Raw genomic sequence first — 15,957 nt, 5'->3', positions numbered from 1 at the left:
GCACAGACCAGGCTGTGCATATGTAACACAGCATAAGGTTGCTTTTACCCATCATCCCGATATGAGTTGTTTTTTAAATCTGCCTCTAGTTGCCTTACTACCTGCCATTTTTTAGTGCCTAACTATATGCCAGGTGCTTTACACAGTGTAAAATTCTCCGGTGGCTCACCTGAGTATTAGGTGGGAAAACTGTGGCGATAGAGGCAGGGTCCTGCTCCTGCCACACAGCACACACACCTGGATTACAGCTTGAGCCTGGTATCTAGGTCTGTCTTCTGTTCCATTGCTTGGTGCCAACCATGTAACTGCCTCTTTTAAGAAGTAATCCTACAGGCTTCAAAAAGTAGTCAGTTTGCTTTGTTTTCATAGTCTGATACCAGTGCCAGTGGGTAGGCTACCAAATCCTTGCACTAATTTCTATGAAGCAAGCTAATAACAGCTAACATGTACTGGGGTATAGTGTATGTCAGATACCAACAGGTTCTTTTTAATAATTTTCTCATTCAACTTTCAGTATCTATTATTATCCACATTTTACAATTGAGAACGCTGATGAGTCTCAAAGAAGTGAAGTTGCCCAAGGATGAAGAATATTTCCTCAAATATTCCTTTAATTGAGGTATAACAGACATTTCCTTCAAATAATGGTGACTTAGAAACCATGTCATTTCAGAAATTGAATTTATAAAAATAAGAAAATTTTATTTTTGCCTTAGAAGATGACATAAAACAGCCTTGACTTTTTAAAGCTGACTTTGTTCTTTCCCCATCCTCATCCTTGGATCATGAATTCACTTGGCGTCAACAAGTACTTCAAAGAAAAATTCCCCAACTGTGAAGAAAACAGGCATATTTCCCCTCTGAAAATTGAGAGCCACAATATTTAGCTATGAAAGTATTTTCCTTGCAACTAGTCTCAGATAGAGTGATGTCCCTCTAGTGGCTTAGAAGTGGCAGGCTCCCTCCCTCCAAATCACCACAGAACACCTGCTGCTAAGCAGGAGACCAGGTGTCTGGACCTGATGCCTCATGTGAGGACACTACAAAGTGCTCCCTGCTTCACATCCGGCCTAGGAGGGAAAAATCTGAATTTGGGAGTGACAAAGTAAGTGCTTTAAGAACACATACTCCAAACATATGTTCCACAAGAACCCAAGAAAAAGGCACAGTGCTTGTCCATCAAAAGGCTGTGTGCGCCACAATACCCAGCAGTATCCTCAGGATAGCAGAGGAACTGCTTTTCTCAGAAACCCCTTTCCTGTGTCCTGGGTTAAGCACAATGATGCCAAGGCTCTACATCCTCTCTTTAAGAATTTCAGTGATATAGGTCTGGTTTAATTCTTCCTTTTGCATTTAGGTAAGACTGTCTCCCATACTAGTTTTATATGTTCTGGAAGAGCTTAAAAAACTATGAACACATTGATATTAAAACATGAAATGTTAGGAATCAAAATAACACAAGGGCCAAAGACCATGATATGAGGCAGTCAGTAGTGTCGCTTATATGCACATCACCCCACCTCATCCTTCCCAGAGGGAAGCTCAGGCAGCCATGAGTAGCTACTGCAAGGCCTCTCCAAGGTTATACAGGTCATCATTGGCCAATAATCAAGCTTGAAATAGCAACCGAAACCAAGACGAAGCACTGGGTGGTTCTATCCAGAGGAAGTCCAAGTGTCTTCTGCAACAGAATTTCTGTGCAAGTCAGCCCTAGACTCTGAGCCAGGGGTGCTGTGCTGCGGATGTGATGTGGTTCCCCAGCAGCAGTGATATCTGGAGATTAATACTGAAAGCTGCGCTTGGTCTGGATGTCATCAAGAATCTGTTGTAGCTCCTCATCTTCAAACCGCCCCTCCAGGCTACAAGAAAACCAAAAGTGAGTGTCACAGCAACTGACAATGCTCCCACCCTCTTCTTTCATAGGTGCTGATCTTGGAGCACCGCTGGCTCACCTCTCCGCTCAGCCCTAAACACTGACACCTTTACATTTCAACTCAATTTCTTTCCTTTCCTTTGAAAATATTATCAAGTATTTCAAATACATAAAAGGTACAAAAGAAGTATCCCTACTTGACTCATTAATAAATGCTAACAGACACAAATCAATGGTTCTGTGTGTGCTCCCCTATTCCAAAACCTTTTCTTCCTTCCCTAGGAGTAACAATCATTCTAAATTTGGCATTCATTATCCCTACATATATTTTCATACTTACTACTGTATACATCAGTGCAGTTCAGTCGCTCAGTCTTGTCTAACACTTTGCGAACCCATCAACCGCAGCACACCAGGCATCCCTGTCCATCACCAACTCCCGGAGTCCACCCAAACCCATGTCCATCGAGTTGGTGATGCCATCTAACCATCTCATCCTCTGTCGTCCCCTTCTCCTCCTGCCCTCAATCTTTCCCAGCATCAGTCTTTTCCAATAAGTCAGCTCTTTGCATGAGGTGGCCCAAGTATTGGAGTTTCAGCTTCAACATCAGACCTTCCAATGAACACCCAGGACTGATATCCTTTAGGATGGACTGGTTGGATCTCCTTTCAGTCCAAGGGACTTTCAAGAGACTTCTCCAACACTACAGTTCAAAATCATCAATTCTTCGTCACTCAGCTTTCTTTACAGTTCAATTCTCACATCCATACATGACTACTGGAAAAATCACAGCCTTGACTAGACAGACCTCTTTCGGCAAAGTCTCTGCTTTTCAATATGCTGTCTAGGTTGGTCATAACCTTCCTTCCAAGGAGTAAGCGTCTTTTAATTTCATGGCTGCAATCACCATCTGCAGTGATTTTGGAGCCCCCCAAAAATAGTCTCTCACTGTTTCCACTGTTTTCCCATCTATTTCCCATGAAGTGATGGGACCAGATGCCATGATCTTAGTTTTCTGAATATTGAGCTTTAAGCCAACTTTTTCCCTCTCCTCTTTCACTTTCATCAAGAGGCTCTTTAGTTCTTCTTTGCTTTCTGCCATAAGGGTGGTGTCATCTGCATATCTGAGGTTATTGATATTTCTCCCAGCAATCTTGAGTCCAGCTTGTGCTTCATCCAGACCAGCGTTTCTCATGATGTACCCTGCATATAAGTTAAATAAGCAGTGTGACAATATACAGCCTTGACGTACTCCTTTTCCTATATAGAACCAGTTTGTTGTTCCATGTCCAGTTCTAACTGTTGCTTCCTGACCTGCATACAGGTTTTTCAAGAGGCAGGTCAGGTGGTCTGGTATTCCCATCTCTTTCAGAATTTTTCAGTTTATCATGATCCACACAGTCAAAGGCTTTGGAGTAGTCAATAAAGCAGAAACAGATGTTTTTCTGGAACTCTCTTCCTTTTTCGATGATCCAGCAGATGTTGGCAATTTGATCTCTGGTTCCTCCGCCTTTTCTAAAACCAGCTTGAACATCTGGAAGTTCACGGTTCACGTATTGCTGAAGCCTGGCTTGGAGAATTTTGAGCATTACTTTACTAGCGTGTGCTGCTGCTGCTGCTAAGTCGCTTCAGTCGTGTCCAACTCTGTGCGACCCCATAGACGGCAGCCCACCGGGCTCCCCCGTCCCTGGGATTCTCCAGGCAAGAAGACTGGAGTGGGTTGCCATTTCCTTCTCCAATGCATGAAAGTGAAAAGTGAAAGTGAAGCCGCTCAGTCGTGTCCGACCCCTAGCGACCCCATAGACTGCAGCCTACTAGGCTCCTCCGTCCATGGGATTTTCCAGGCAAGAGTACTGGAGTGGGTTGCCATTGCCTTCTCCACTAGATGAGTGCAATTGTGTGGTAGTTTGAGCATTCTTTGGCATTGCCTTTCTTTGGGATTGGAACGAAGACTGACCTTTTCCAGTCCTGTGGCCACTGTTGAGATTTCCAAATTTGCTGACATATTGAGTGCAGCACTTTCACAGCATCATCTTTGAGGATTTGAAATAGCTCAGCTGGAATTCCATCACCTCCCCTAGCTTAGTTCGTAGTGATGCTTCCTAAGGCCCACTTGACTTCACATTCCAGGATGTCCGGCTCTAGGTGAGTGATCACACCATCGTGATTATTTGGGTCATGAAGATCTTTTTTGTACAGTTCTTCTGTGCATTCTTGCCACCTCTTCTTAACATCTTCTGCTTCTGTCAGGTCCATACCATTTCTGTCCTTTATCGAGCCCATCTTTGCATGAAATGTTGTCTTGGTATCTCTAATTTTCTTGAAGAGATCGCTAGTCTTTCCCATTCTATTGTTTTCCTCTATTTCTTTGCACTGATCACTGAGAAAGGCTTTCTTATCTCTCCTTGCTATTCTTTGGAACTCTGCACTCAAATGGGTATATCTTTCCTTTTCTCCTTTGCTTTTCACTTCTCTTCTATTCACAGCTATTTGTAAGGCCTCCTCAGACAGCCATTTTGCTTTTTTGCATGCATTAAAAAAAAACATCAAAAGTGGTGAATTTTTGTGTAGCCATTTCAATACTGAAGACAGCAGAAAAAAAGCAACAGTTTTGGCCTATTATGCTTTATTTCAAGAAAGGTAAAAACACAACTGAAGTGCAAAAAATAGATTTGTGCAGTGTATGGAGAAGGTGCTATGACTGACTGAACATGTCAAAAGTGGTTTGTGAACTTTTGTGCTGGAGATTTCTTGCTGGACGATATCCCACAGTTGGACAGAACAGGTGAAGTTGATAGCAATGAAATCAACACAATAATTGGGAAAACAATCTACGCTATACCATACAGGAGATGGATAGCTGACATACTCAAAATATCTGAATCAAGCACTGAAAATCATTTGCACCAGCTTGGTTATGTTAATTGCTTTGATGTCTGGGTTCTACATAAGTTATGCAAAAAGAAAACAAAGAAACCCTTATGACCGTATTTCCTGTGCAATTCTCTACATGAATGTAACAAAAACATTTCGTTTTAAAAACAAAGTTTGAAAGGCGATGAAAGTGAATACTGTACAATAATGCAGAATGGAAGAGATCCTGAGGCAAGCAAAATCAATCACCACCAACACGCCAAAGGCCAGTCTTCATCCAAAGAAGGTGATGTTGTGTACATGGTGGCATCGGAAGGGAGTCCTGTATTATGAGCTCTTTCTGGAAAAAATCCCAATTAGATCAACTGAAAGCAGCACTCAACAAAAAGTGTCAGGAAGTAGTCAACAGAAAATGCATAACCTTCCATCAGGATACCCCAAGACCAAATGTTTCTTTGACAACCAGGCAAAAACCGTTATAGCTTGGCTGGGAAGTTCTGATTCATCCACCATATTCATGGGAGCCTCTTGATGAAGGTGAAAGAGGAGAGTGAAAAAGCTGGCTTAAAACTCAACATTCAAAAAACAAGATCATGGCATCTGGTCCCATCACTTCATGGCAAATAGATGGGGAAACAATGGAAACAGTGAGAGACTTGATTTTCTTTGGCTCCAAAATTACTGTAGATGTTGACTGCAGCCATGAAATTGAAAGACGCTTGCTCCTTGGAAGAAAACCTATAAGAAACTAGACAGTGCATTAAAAAGCAGAGACATTACTTTGTTGACAAAGGTCCACATAGTCAAAGCTATGGTTTTTCCAGTCATCATGTATGGATGTGAGAGTTGGACCATAAGGAAGACTGAGCGCCGAAGAACTGATGCTTTTGAACTGTGGTGTTGGAGAAGACTCTTAAGAGTCCCTTGGACTGCAAGGAGATCAAACCAGTCAATCCTAAAGAAAATCAATCCTGAATAATCACTGGAAGGACTGATGCTGAAGTTCCAATACTTTGGCCACCTGATGCAAATAGCTGACTCATTAGAAGAGACCCTGATGCTGGGAAAGATTGAAGGCAGGAGGAGAAGGGGACGACAGAGGATGAGATGGTTGGATGGTATTACCGACTCAGCAGACATGAGTTTGAGCAAGCTCTGGGAGATGGTGAAGGACAAGGAAGTCTCGCTTGCTACAGTCCATCCATGGGGTTGCAAAGAGTCCAAAATGACTAAGCGACTGAACAAATTCACCAGACACTGCACCTTCAGATTTCCATTTATTTTGGTCTGTTCAAAATTCTATTAATGGAAAAAATTCCAACTTTTCCCTCTTCGATAGAAGACGGTAAAAGGAACCTGGAACAGTTCTTTGATCAAAAAGATAAAAAGTCTGGGGAAGATGGAATTATGAAGTTGCTTGAAAAATGGCAGAAGGTAGTGGAACAAAATGGTGAATACATTTTTCAATCAAGTTCTTCATGAAAATGAAAAATGTGTTTTATTTTTACTTTTAAAACCACAGGAATTTTTTGGCCAACCCAATATGTTGGTGATATCCAGATATCACACAACTTTTAAACACAGTAACTCTACTTGTAGGAATTTATTCAACATACACAGAAGTTTTCACCACCAGTACTAACCTTGGGATCAGAGCCTTGGACTCCTCAGCAGTCTCTGGACAAAGGTTGGCTAAACAGGCCAACTCAAACTTATGAAGCTTCTTCTGGAGCAGCAAGCTGATCACAGGGGAGAAATATCAAAACAAGCCAAGTGATGAATAAGAAAAAGTGGATGAAATGTAGCTAGCAAGGAAGAGAAAAATGTAAACCATCTTCAATCTTTCCATTAAGATTAGGTTTGCTGCAAAATCCCACTTTCAAATCAATTCCTGTTCCTGTTTCTCTTCCTGGAGAGCAGGAAGCTATAAATCAGGCAAAGACAATAAAAATAATCTGAGCACACCTAAGCAGAGGATTCTTGTAATGAATACTTACGAAAAAATTGCTCTCTACCTGGAGGACCGTACCATCTTTCCCCCAAGAATTAATTTTGTTGCTTTCTGCTCTTCCTACCACTGTTCTTTGCTTTCTTTGTTATTAATTTTACATCTTAACACATGATGTTAGATTTCCCCGATCTATTATGCATTTTGACTTGGAGGAAATTCTCTTTTTTAAAAAAATTTTTACTTTAAAGGATCTTAGTTCCTTGACCAGAGATCGAACCCAGGCCCTCTGCAGTGGAAGTGCAGAGTCCTAACCAATGGACCACCAGGGAATGCCTCAAATTCTCTTTTACCTGTATCTAAGAAATCAATACAGGCATATCTTACTTTGTACAAATCTGTGTATAAGCTGCATCTTATTTTAAATGTACTTCTAGTTCAAACTGTAAAAAAGAACATCATTAATACAAATCATATCCTGGATTCTCATACATTTACTATTTTTTCTAAAAAGATAATATTGTTTTAGTAGAATATTTTATCAGGAGTCAATGACATCAACAATACGTTAAATTGTCTAAACTTTAAAAAATATTTAATTTATCTGTTTATTTTCTCCTGCGATGGGTCTTCATTGCTGCACGCGTGCTTTCTCTAGTTGGGGCAAGGGAAGGCTGCTCTCTGCTTGTGTGCTCCGGCCTCTCACTGCACTGGCCTCTCTCAGTGGAGCGTGGGCTCTGGAGCGCAAACTCAGTAGTTGCGCCGCACGCAATCAGTTGCCCCTCGGGCATGTGGACTCTTCCTCAACCAGGGATCAAACCAGTGTCCCCTGCACTGACAGGCAGATTCTAAATCACTGGACCACCAGGGAAATCAAACTTCTTAAAATAGAGGTTGTCCGTGGTAAATTTGGTTTCAGAAAGGACCTGTTTTTAAAAATCTTATTTTTGGCTGTGCTGTGCGGCATGCAGCTTCTTAGTTCCCTGACCAGGGATCTAACCTGCATCCTCAGCAGTGAAAGCACAGAGTTTTAACCACTGGACTGCCTGTAAAACCCTTGATTATCTATCTTGATCAGACAAAAACATTTACTGTCCTTATCACTTCATTACAAGTCTATTAGTTATTATACAAAATTGAGAAAATAAAGACAGAAAAATGTCACCCATATTACTACCTATATAAAACCAACATTACCATCTTAGTATACCATTCCAAACATCTTTCTATGTTTTAGAAACAAACTCACTCATTTTATTGTGTAACTTTTGGTCACCTAATAAAGCTATTTTCATTTTATAAAGAAAAACTTACACAGGTTCATAATGTAGTAAATATATGTATATGGAGGGGTTTGTTTGTAAAATGAACGCATGCTCATTTATAACAAACACCCCCTCAAAAAAACCCACCCAATATGGGAAAATAACCTGAAATTCTACCCAGAAACAACTAGTGCTAACATGTTCATGGAGATCCTCTTCCCCTTCTCTACATAATTTAAAAAAAAAGAAATCATAACAAATGTTATTCTGTAACCAGCCTTTTTGCACTCAACAATCCAGTCACTGTCTTCCACATTTTACACATGTACCTTTTCCTTCAACTTGGCATTCAACAGGTTGTGTCTTAATTTATATAGCAAACGTCCTGCTCTTGAACACTATCATTGCTTCTGATTATTCATCATTTTGAATAATGCATTCTGAACATCATTGTAAATGCATACCTCTTTATGTATCTGATTACTGTGTGTTTTAAAGATAAATTTTTGGAAGCAGAATTATTCAGTCAAAAGATATGACTGTCTGGAAGGCTTCCGAGAGATAGTGCCCTAAAAGTGCCATTATACACTTCCACCAGCAATAAAAGATGGTGTCTGTTTCCCTTACTTCTTACACTAGGTTTTCCATTCTTTATTTGTTTGTTTGGTTTAAAACAACTTATTATTTCAATTCAGGAGGCCAGAAATCTGAAATTAAGATGTTGTCAGGGTCATGCTCTTCCTGAAGTCTCTAGGAGAGAAGCTGTTTCCTGCAGTTTCTTAGCTTCTGGTGCCACTGACAATCCTTGGTGTTCCTTGGCTTGTAAATATGACAACCATTCTCCGCTTGCACTGTCATATACTCTTCTTATAAGGGTAACAGTCATACTGGATTAGAATCCACTTTAACTGAATATGATCTCATCTTGACTTGTCTGCAAAGATTCTATCTCCACAAAAAGGCACATTTCACAGGTACTGGGGATTTAGTGCTTCAGCATCTTTTGAGGGGACACATTTCAACCTATAACATGGTCCAAAGGGGAGAGGTTTGGTTTCAATTGGTTCCAAGAGAAATAGTCAGTGGGGAGGCTTCAAAAACATTAGTCAAAGACCCAGGCCTATTGAAGAATGGGTAAAGAATGAAGAGGGCTTCCCAGATGGCTCAAGGTCAAGAATCTCCCTGCCAGTGCGGGAGATGTGGGATGGTTTCCCATCCTTTTTAAATCTACTTAGCTGTTTTAGCATTTCTTTGATTTCCTTGAAGATGAACATTACTTCATATGAATTAGGTAGTCATTTGAAGTTGTGATATAAATCTAGTCATTAAAGACTAAGTTCATTTTTATAAACTGAGCGTCATCTCTTACTTTTTAGAGCTCTTAACATTAAGGATTATCAATCCTTTCCCAGTTTACTCATACTTACATTTTAAGTATGGCAGTTTATTTAATATAAGGAAGTTTAAAGATATTTATTGCAACTAAAAACTAGTTAGTGCGTTTAATGAAATTGACAGTGCGAACATGATCAAGTCCTTGCTCGTGCAAAGCTTACAGCCAACTAGAGTTTATCAACCTTCCCCACATATTAAGTCCTACTAACCACAGCCAAAATTATACATTCACTCATGTTATCACATAGTACTTTTATGGATCATAGTTTACATTTATGTTCTTAATTTCTAAAGAAACCAGCTTGGAATAAGGTATACAGAGTTAAAACTCTGTTTTAAAATATTTTCCCACTAACTTAGCATGCCACCTTTGTCATATACTGGAATCATATAAAATATAATAAATTTGGATTTGAATCTGTTCCTTAATTTCCTATTGTCCCAATGATCTACCCTCATGCCAAAGTGTCACTAGGTTAATTACTGTCATTTTTTAATGTATTTTAACATAGGGCAAATTCTCTTTTATTTTTCTTTTAAAAATTTTTTTCCTGACAGTTCTTACAAATTTAAGATCTTTTGGGGAGTATTCATTCATTTATTTTTCACTGCTGAGGATATATTTTTCTCAGCACCATTTTAGATAGACTGTGCTACTCACTGGTAGGATTCAAATAATCAGTGTCTTGCCTCAGCCGCTATGATCTATTACCATCTCATCTTAGTTGCATTATATGGCAAATTAAGCTTTATCATGAGCATATTTGAGAGAGAGAGAGAGAGTGTGAGTGAGTGAGTGAGTGAGTGAGTGTGTGTGTGTGTGTGTGTGTGAGCTTCTCAGGTCGCTCAGTAGTTAAAGAATCTTCGCCTGCCAATGTTGGGAAGATCATCTGGAGTAGAAATGGCAACCCACTCCAGTATTCTCACCTGGAAAATTCTAGGGACAGAGGAGCCTGGAGGGCATATATACATCAATTCCCTTGAGGATGTAGAATGGCACTAACTGTATACATTAATCTGAAGAGAAATGACATTTTTATAGTGCTGCTAAGTCGTTTCAGTCCTGTCTGACTCTGTGCGACCCCATAGACAGCAGCCCACCAGGCTCCGCCGTCCCTGGGATTCTCCAGGCAAGAACACTGGAGTGGGTTGCCATTTCCTTCTCCAGTGCATGACAGGGAAAAGTGAAAGTGAAGTCGCTCAGTTGTGTCCAACTCTTCGCAACCCCATGGACTGCAGCCTACCAGGCTCCTCCGTCCATGGGATTTTCCAGGCAAGAGTACTGGAGTGGGGTGCCATTGCCTTCTCTTAAGACTTTTTATTTGTGAATGTTTAAGTCCACTTTCATTTATTCAAGTCATTGTTTTCGTCAGACAATTAGTTTTGTATGGAACGTTTTCCCCATGAATACACTCACACTTTTCACAACAGTCTATACTTCACATAGTTTTATCACTTCATTCTCTGCACATTTAACTTTTTTTTTTTTGGCTGCGCTGAGCAGCTTATGGGATCTTAGTTCCCCAACCAGAGACTGAACTGAGTTGCTGCAGTGAAAGTACCAAGTCCTAACCACTGGACCGCCAGGGAACTCCCTCTGCACATTTAACTTATGTGAACATCCTTCAATTTCATTTTCTATCATAATTTTTAATGACAATATGCTGTTGCTGCTAAGTCGTGTCAGTTGTGTCCGACCCTTCGCGACCCCATGGACTGCAGCCTACCAGGCTCCTCTGTCCATGGGATTTTCCAGGCCAAAGTACTGGAGTGGGTTGCCATTGCCTTCTCCTAATGACAATATAGGAGTCCATCAAATGGATTTACCACAATTTATTTAATTACTATTGAATAGGTTGTTTTTCACCTTTGACTACTATAATTCTCTGAAGAGTCTGCAATATATACATCTTTTTGTTCATCTGCTTTTCCTTAGGACAGTTACTTCTCAAACATTTTCACCAGAGTGGAGCAAACAAGCACCCCCAGGCAACCTGGGGACATAACGACTTTCTGAAACTGCAAGGATTGAAGTCTCATGATTTAATTCAAGAATTCATATACATTTTTTGTTTTACTTCACAGTATACTGGTATCTATTTGTTTTAATGTAGAAATGTATTAAATCACATATCATCAAATAAAACTGATACTTCAAGAAAGAAATGCTACCCAGTTTATAAAAATGGACTTATCCAGTGGCTTGATTTATATCCAACTTCAAGTCACTGTATAATTCATACAAATAAAATTCATCCCCAAGGAAATCAAAGAAATGTTAAAATAGCTCTTGTTTTCTCTGGGGCCTCCTATATGCTCCAGCACCTCACTGTTTCCCAGAGCATATCTAACTCAATTTGAGAAGCAATGCCTTAGGGAAAATAAAGGCTAAAAACTGGTCACCATTTGAAAGGTAAAGCAAAGATCCAAAAGAATAATCCAAATTTATCTTTGTTTGTTTATTTATTAGCCATGACATTAAGCATGTGGGATCTTGGTTCCCTGACCAGGGATGGAACCTGGGTCACCTGCATCGAAAGGCGAATTCTTAACCATTGGACCTCCAGGATAGTCCCTCTTGCTACGTTAATGAATATAATTATATAAAACATTATAATTATATTATATAATATATAAAATTATATATTATATTATGTATATTATACATAATTATGTATATTATATAATATAATTATATAATATATATTATATATAATATAATGTAATAATATATTATATAATATAATATACAACACATTATATATAATGTACAATATATTATATAATTATATATCATATATAATTATAATATTATTTATAATATAATAATATGACAATAATATATAATATATATTCAATATGTATTTTATATAATATACGATTATATATAATATATAATATAATTAATATAATGTATTTTATATATGTTATATATAGCATATATAATGTATAGTATACATAACAGTATTATAATACTATATATTATATAATATCATAATTATATTATATATATAATTATATAATTAATTATATAATAATATATTCCACCAGGATAATTCCCTGGTGGTTCAGTGGTTAATACTCCACACTTTACACTTCCACTGTAGGGAGCGTGGGTTTGATCCCAGCTTGGGGAACTAGATTTCACATGCAAAAGGGCAACTAAAGGGATCTGCCACAACTACTGAGCCCTATACTCTGGAGCCTGCAAGTCACAATTAGAGAGAAGCCTGCATGCTGCAATGAAGAGGTGATGTGCAGACACTAAGATCTGACACAGACAAATAAATAAATAGATAGGTATTTTAAAAAAACACAGCAAGATCTCTAGGACTTATCAGGTGAATAATAAATAAATAAGTCCACTTTATTTAAAACATAACAGGGCTGTGTGTTTACGACGTGTATGTATATGAATTCATGGAATAAGCTCCGGAGGGCTAACAACAAACTTTTGACAGTAGTCACTCTGCAGGGAGGTAAGTGGGATTCGGAGTACAGAAAAAGAAGGCAAGGAGGATTTTGGCGTAACAAGCTACTTTAAATTTTGTCAAAGACATAATTTACTCACATGAATCATGTAGACGATGCCCATGAGGTAGCAGGGGGGTGGGGTGGGTGAGTGGGGATGGTGGTGGTGACAGCACTCTACATGCAGATGTCTAACAGTATGGATTAGTGAGAACTTTCTTTCAGCACTCACCTCCGGACACTGGCAATGGTTTCTCTGTTTTTGAAGCGGCTGAAACGGGCAGTGTAATTTAAAGTCTTCATGAAGACCTCGGAGAGCTCCTGCTCATCCTCTGCACTCTCGTTCTGCTGCTTTCGATGCTCAAGAAGCATGTGAACTTCCGAATTCAGAAGCGTCTCAGCTGTTTCAAACTCTATTTGCAAGAAGCATAAATGTCAACTGAAAATACTTCTTCCCAAGTCAGCTTCTAAATGTTCATTTGCCTTAGTGACTATCAGCAAATTTCTGACCCTGCAGAAATCCAGAGGCTTCACATCCTACAACTGTACAGTGTTCAAACAAACAAAACACCTTAAATAAAAAGAACTGAGACAAAACCCAAGTACCAAAAACTGGTTTATCATGAAATTCAGAAAACCACCTACCTCTCAGTTATCACACCTTAAAAAAGAAAACAAACATACACGTCCATTATGCCTATAACGTCCATGAAGCTATCCTTGGAAATATTTCACCCTGAGTCTATGAAATACAATACTGAAGGCAACCTCTATATACATTAATAAATAGAATTATGGTACAACCATTAAGTGGGCTTCCCTGGTGGCTTAGCGGTAAAGAATCCACCTGCCAACACAGGAGACCTGGGCCTGATCCCTTGGTGGGGAAGATCCCCTAGAGAAGGAAATGGCCACCCACTGCTCCCTACTCCTGTATTCTTGCCTGGGAAATCCCATGGACAGAGGAGCCTGGTGGGCTACAGTCCAAGGGGTCGCAAAAGAGTTGACACAACAACTTTGCGACTGAACACCATCACCACCCATTAAGTACTATTTAGTCCTTTAAAAGAATAGAACAGTTCTACACGATTTATGACTTCTATAGCATAATCCTATTTTTGCAAAGAATAAAGGGTATATGTATAAGTATATATTTATAAATAAGCATGGTTTGGAAGGATAAACACTAAACTATTTATAGTTGTTTGGGTGAAAAGGTGTGGACTTTAATGTTTTACCCTGCATATATTAGCAGTGACTTTTTTTAAAAGGAGGGTACTGTTAAAGTTTTCCCCACTTTGTTGTTGCTGTTCACTAACTTCGTGTTTTTCAGTACCTGTAAGATATATTTTGAAGTCTTAAGCTTTCTACTTATTTTGGGTTTTTAAATTACACCTTAACTCCATCACACAGCACAGAAGTTCCCTGATAGCAAACCATGCTTTACTCGCTGCCATCTGACAAAGATTCTCTTCTCTCATAACCAAACTCTGGCCAGGCTCCTGTGCGCTCTTTTCTCGACTAGGACTCAAGGTTGTTTCACAAAGACTTGAAGAAAACACTAACACGATTTCTAACAGCTCAAGGCTGCATCCCGGGCATGACTCTAGCTCCTTTACAGTGGCTGCTTACGAAAACTGAAGGCTGTCAAAATAATTTGTTCCCGACAACAGCTAAAGATAGGACCCTTGTCTCACAGCCCAGAGCGAAGGATGTGGAAGGGAAGAAGCCTAACCCCATAACCACCAGTTAACAAATCCGAATGAGCTTTAAACGGACCAACCCCCACTTCTTGTAATTTTTCTCTTCCCCGACTCTTTATGAGCCCTTGCTCACCCTACTCTCTATTCCTTCATTCTCCCTTTAAAATGCCCAGTCACCTTTGTACAAATCCAAGTCTAGATGATTCCACGCTTCACGCTTTTCCCTACTGCAATAGTATGTTAACGAGTAAAACCTGCCATTACCCCTTTAGAGTTGGCTTTATCTTTGACACAACCGTCCAGCACTTCTCAGTTTACGGACTAAAACAACTTAAACGTGAACAAGAGGCCACCCGGGGCGACGTGGGGCTGGGCGCCGACGGCTCCAGGGCTGCCGGTGTGGACTCCAGTTGGCCAGTTCCCGCGGTACCGTGCCCAGCCGGCCCGCACCCTACTCCTCCGCGCCCTTCGCCACGCCTGCCCAGGCCGCACCTTTGGGAAAGATGAGCTGTGATGCGTCCTCCTCTACATCTCCAGAGCGCGGATCGCTCCCGCCTGCCGCCATCCTCCCGCCGAGCCCCAGCACACACGCTGTCGGTCGCGGAAGCTCCTTCCGGCCGCCGCCACGGAAGGGGCGTGTTCTTGGAGGTGGGGCGGGGCCCCACTGGAGGTGGGCGGGCCGCGGTGGGTAGGCGAGGCAACCGTGGGGTGGGCGGGACCAAGGGACCGAGCGTCCTCAGGCGCGAGCGGAGAGGGGCCAGGGCGGTGGGGTCTTGCAGCATCTCTGCAAGGGCCGCGGCAGGGTGGCGTATCCTGCGGCCGCGGCGGGAGAAAACCGTCACTTGCTTCAACAGTAGGTCCTTCGCCGCGAGTTGTGGGGACTGCTCACTTGGCATTTCTGAGCCTCAGCTATCTCACCTGTGAAGTGTGGATGAGGATACCGGTTTCCAGGGCGCAGGGGAAGGATTAGATGAGATGCAGGGACGCGCTGACCGACCCAAGGATCTCTGGTTGATGGGAAGCTGGGTAGGTGACTCTGAAAACATTCAGTGTAATTCCTCCAATGCTTCAAAGCGTTTGAAATGTTTGATTTGTAGTGGATTTTTTCCAATACTTCTGAACATGTGGATAGTGATATTGAGAAGCCTGTTGGAACATTTGGATGATACTTAGAATAAGTAAGCAAATGAAAAATGATTCTATTTCCAACTTGAGAGAAAACAGATGGTTGTACAATGAAGGAAATAATCATAGTGCACTGATTGGCTCAGGAATGAACCATCTATAAGTATATAAACTGTTCACAAAAAATGAAGATATTACCAGACAAGGGTATGCACCTGTATTCAATTTATAATTCCTTTAAATTATAATTTATAGAAGTTAATTTGCCTTGTATATGTGTTTCCAAAAGAAATGTATCAGGT

The 15,957-nt window shown here is 40.4% G+C and overlaps 1 protein-coding gene across 1 annotated transcript; it reads right to left on the bottom strand.

Moving 5' to 3' along the window:
- Positions 1–593: 593 nt before the first annotated feature.
- Positions 594–15,111, bottom strand: POLR2D (RNA polymerase II subunit D). Its single transcript, XM_081581107.1, has 4 exons — positions 15,023–15,111; positions 13,060–13,240; positions 6,392–6,487; positions 594–1,859 (listed from the first exon to the last, which is right to left on the bottom strand). The coding sequence occupies exons 1-4, from the start codon at positions 15,093–15,095 to the stop codon at positions 1,781–1,783; spliced, it is 429 nt and encodes a 142-aa protein (XP_081437233.1). The 5' UTR covers positions 15,096–15,111; the 3' UTR covers positions 594–1,780.
- Between the last annotated feature and the right edge of the window lie 846 nt (positions 15,112–15,957).

The sequence above is a fragment of the Giraffa tippelskirchi genome, chromosome 3, assembly GCF_054371585.1.
Source record: "Giraffa tippelskirchi isolate mGirTip1 chromosome 3, T2T-mGirTip1v1.2.pri, whole genome shotgun sequence".
In the NCBI taxonomy this organism is placed as follows: domain Eukaryota; kingdom Metazoa; phylum Chordata; class Mammalia; order Artiodactyla; family Giraffidae; genus Giraffa; species Giraffa tippelskirchi.
This window is presented reverse-complemented; position numbering and strand designations above follow the sequence as displayed.

Excerpts from the sequence above, each read along its gene's own strand:
- POLR2D (XM_081581107.1), bottom strand. The coding sequence starts at position 15,095 with ATGGCGGCAGGCGGGAGCGATCCGCGCTCTGGAGATGTAGAGGAGGAC. Across the intron at positions 6,488-13,059 it reads ACCATTGCCAGTGTCCGGAG|CTTGCTGCTCCAGAAGAAGC; the intron begins GTGAGTGCTGAA and ends CCCTGTGATCAG. Across the intron at positions 1,860-6,391 it reads TCCAAGGCTCTGATCCCAAG|CCTGGAGGGGCGGTTTGAAG; the intron begins GTTAGTACTGGT and ends GTTTTCTTGTAG.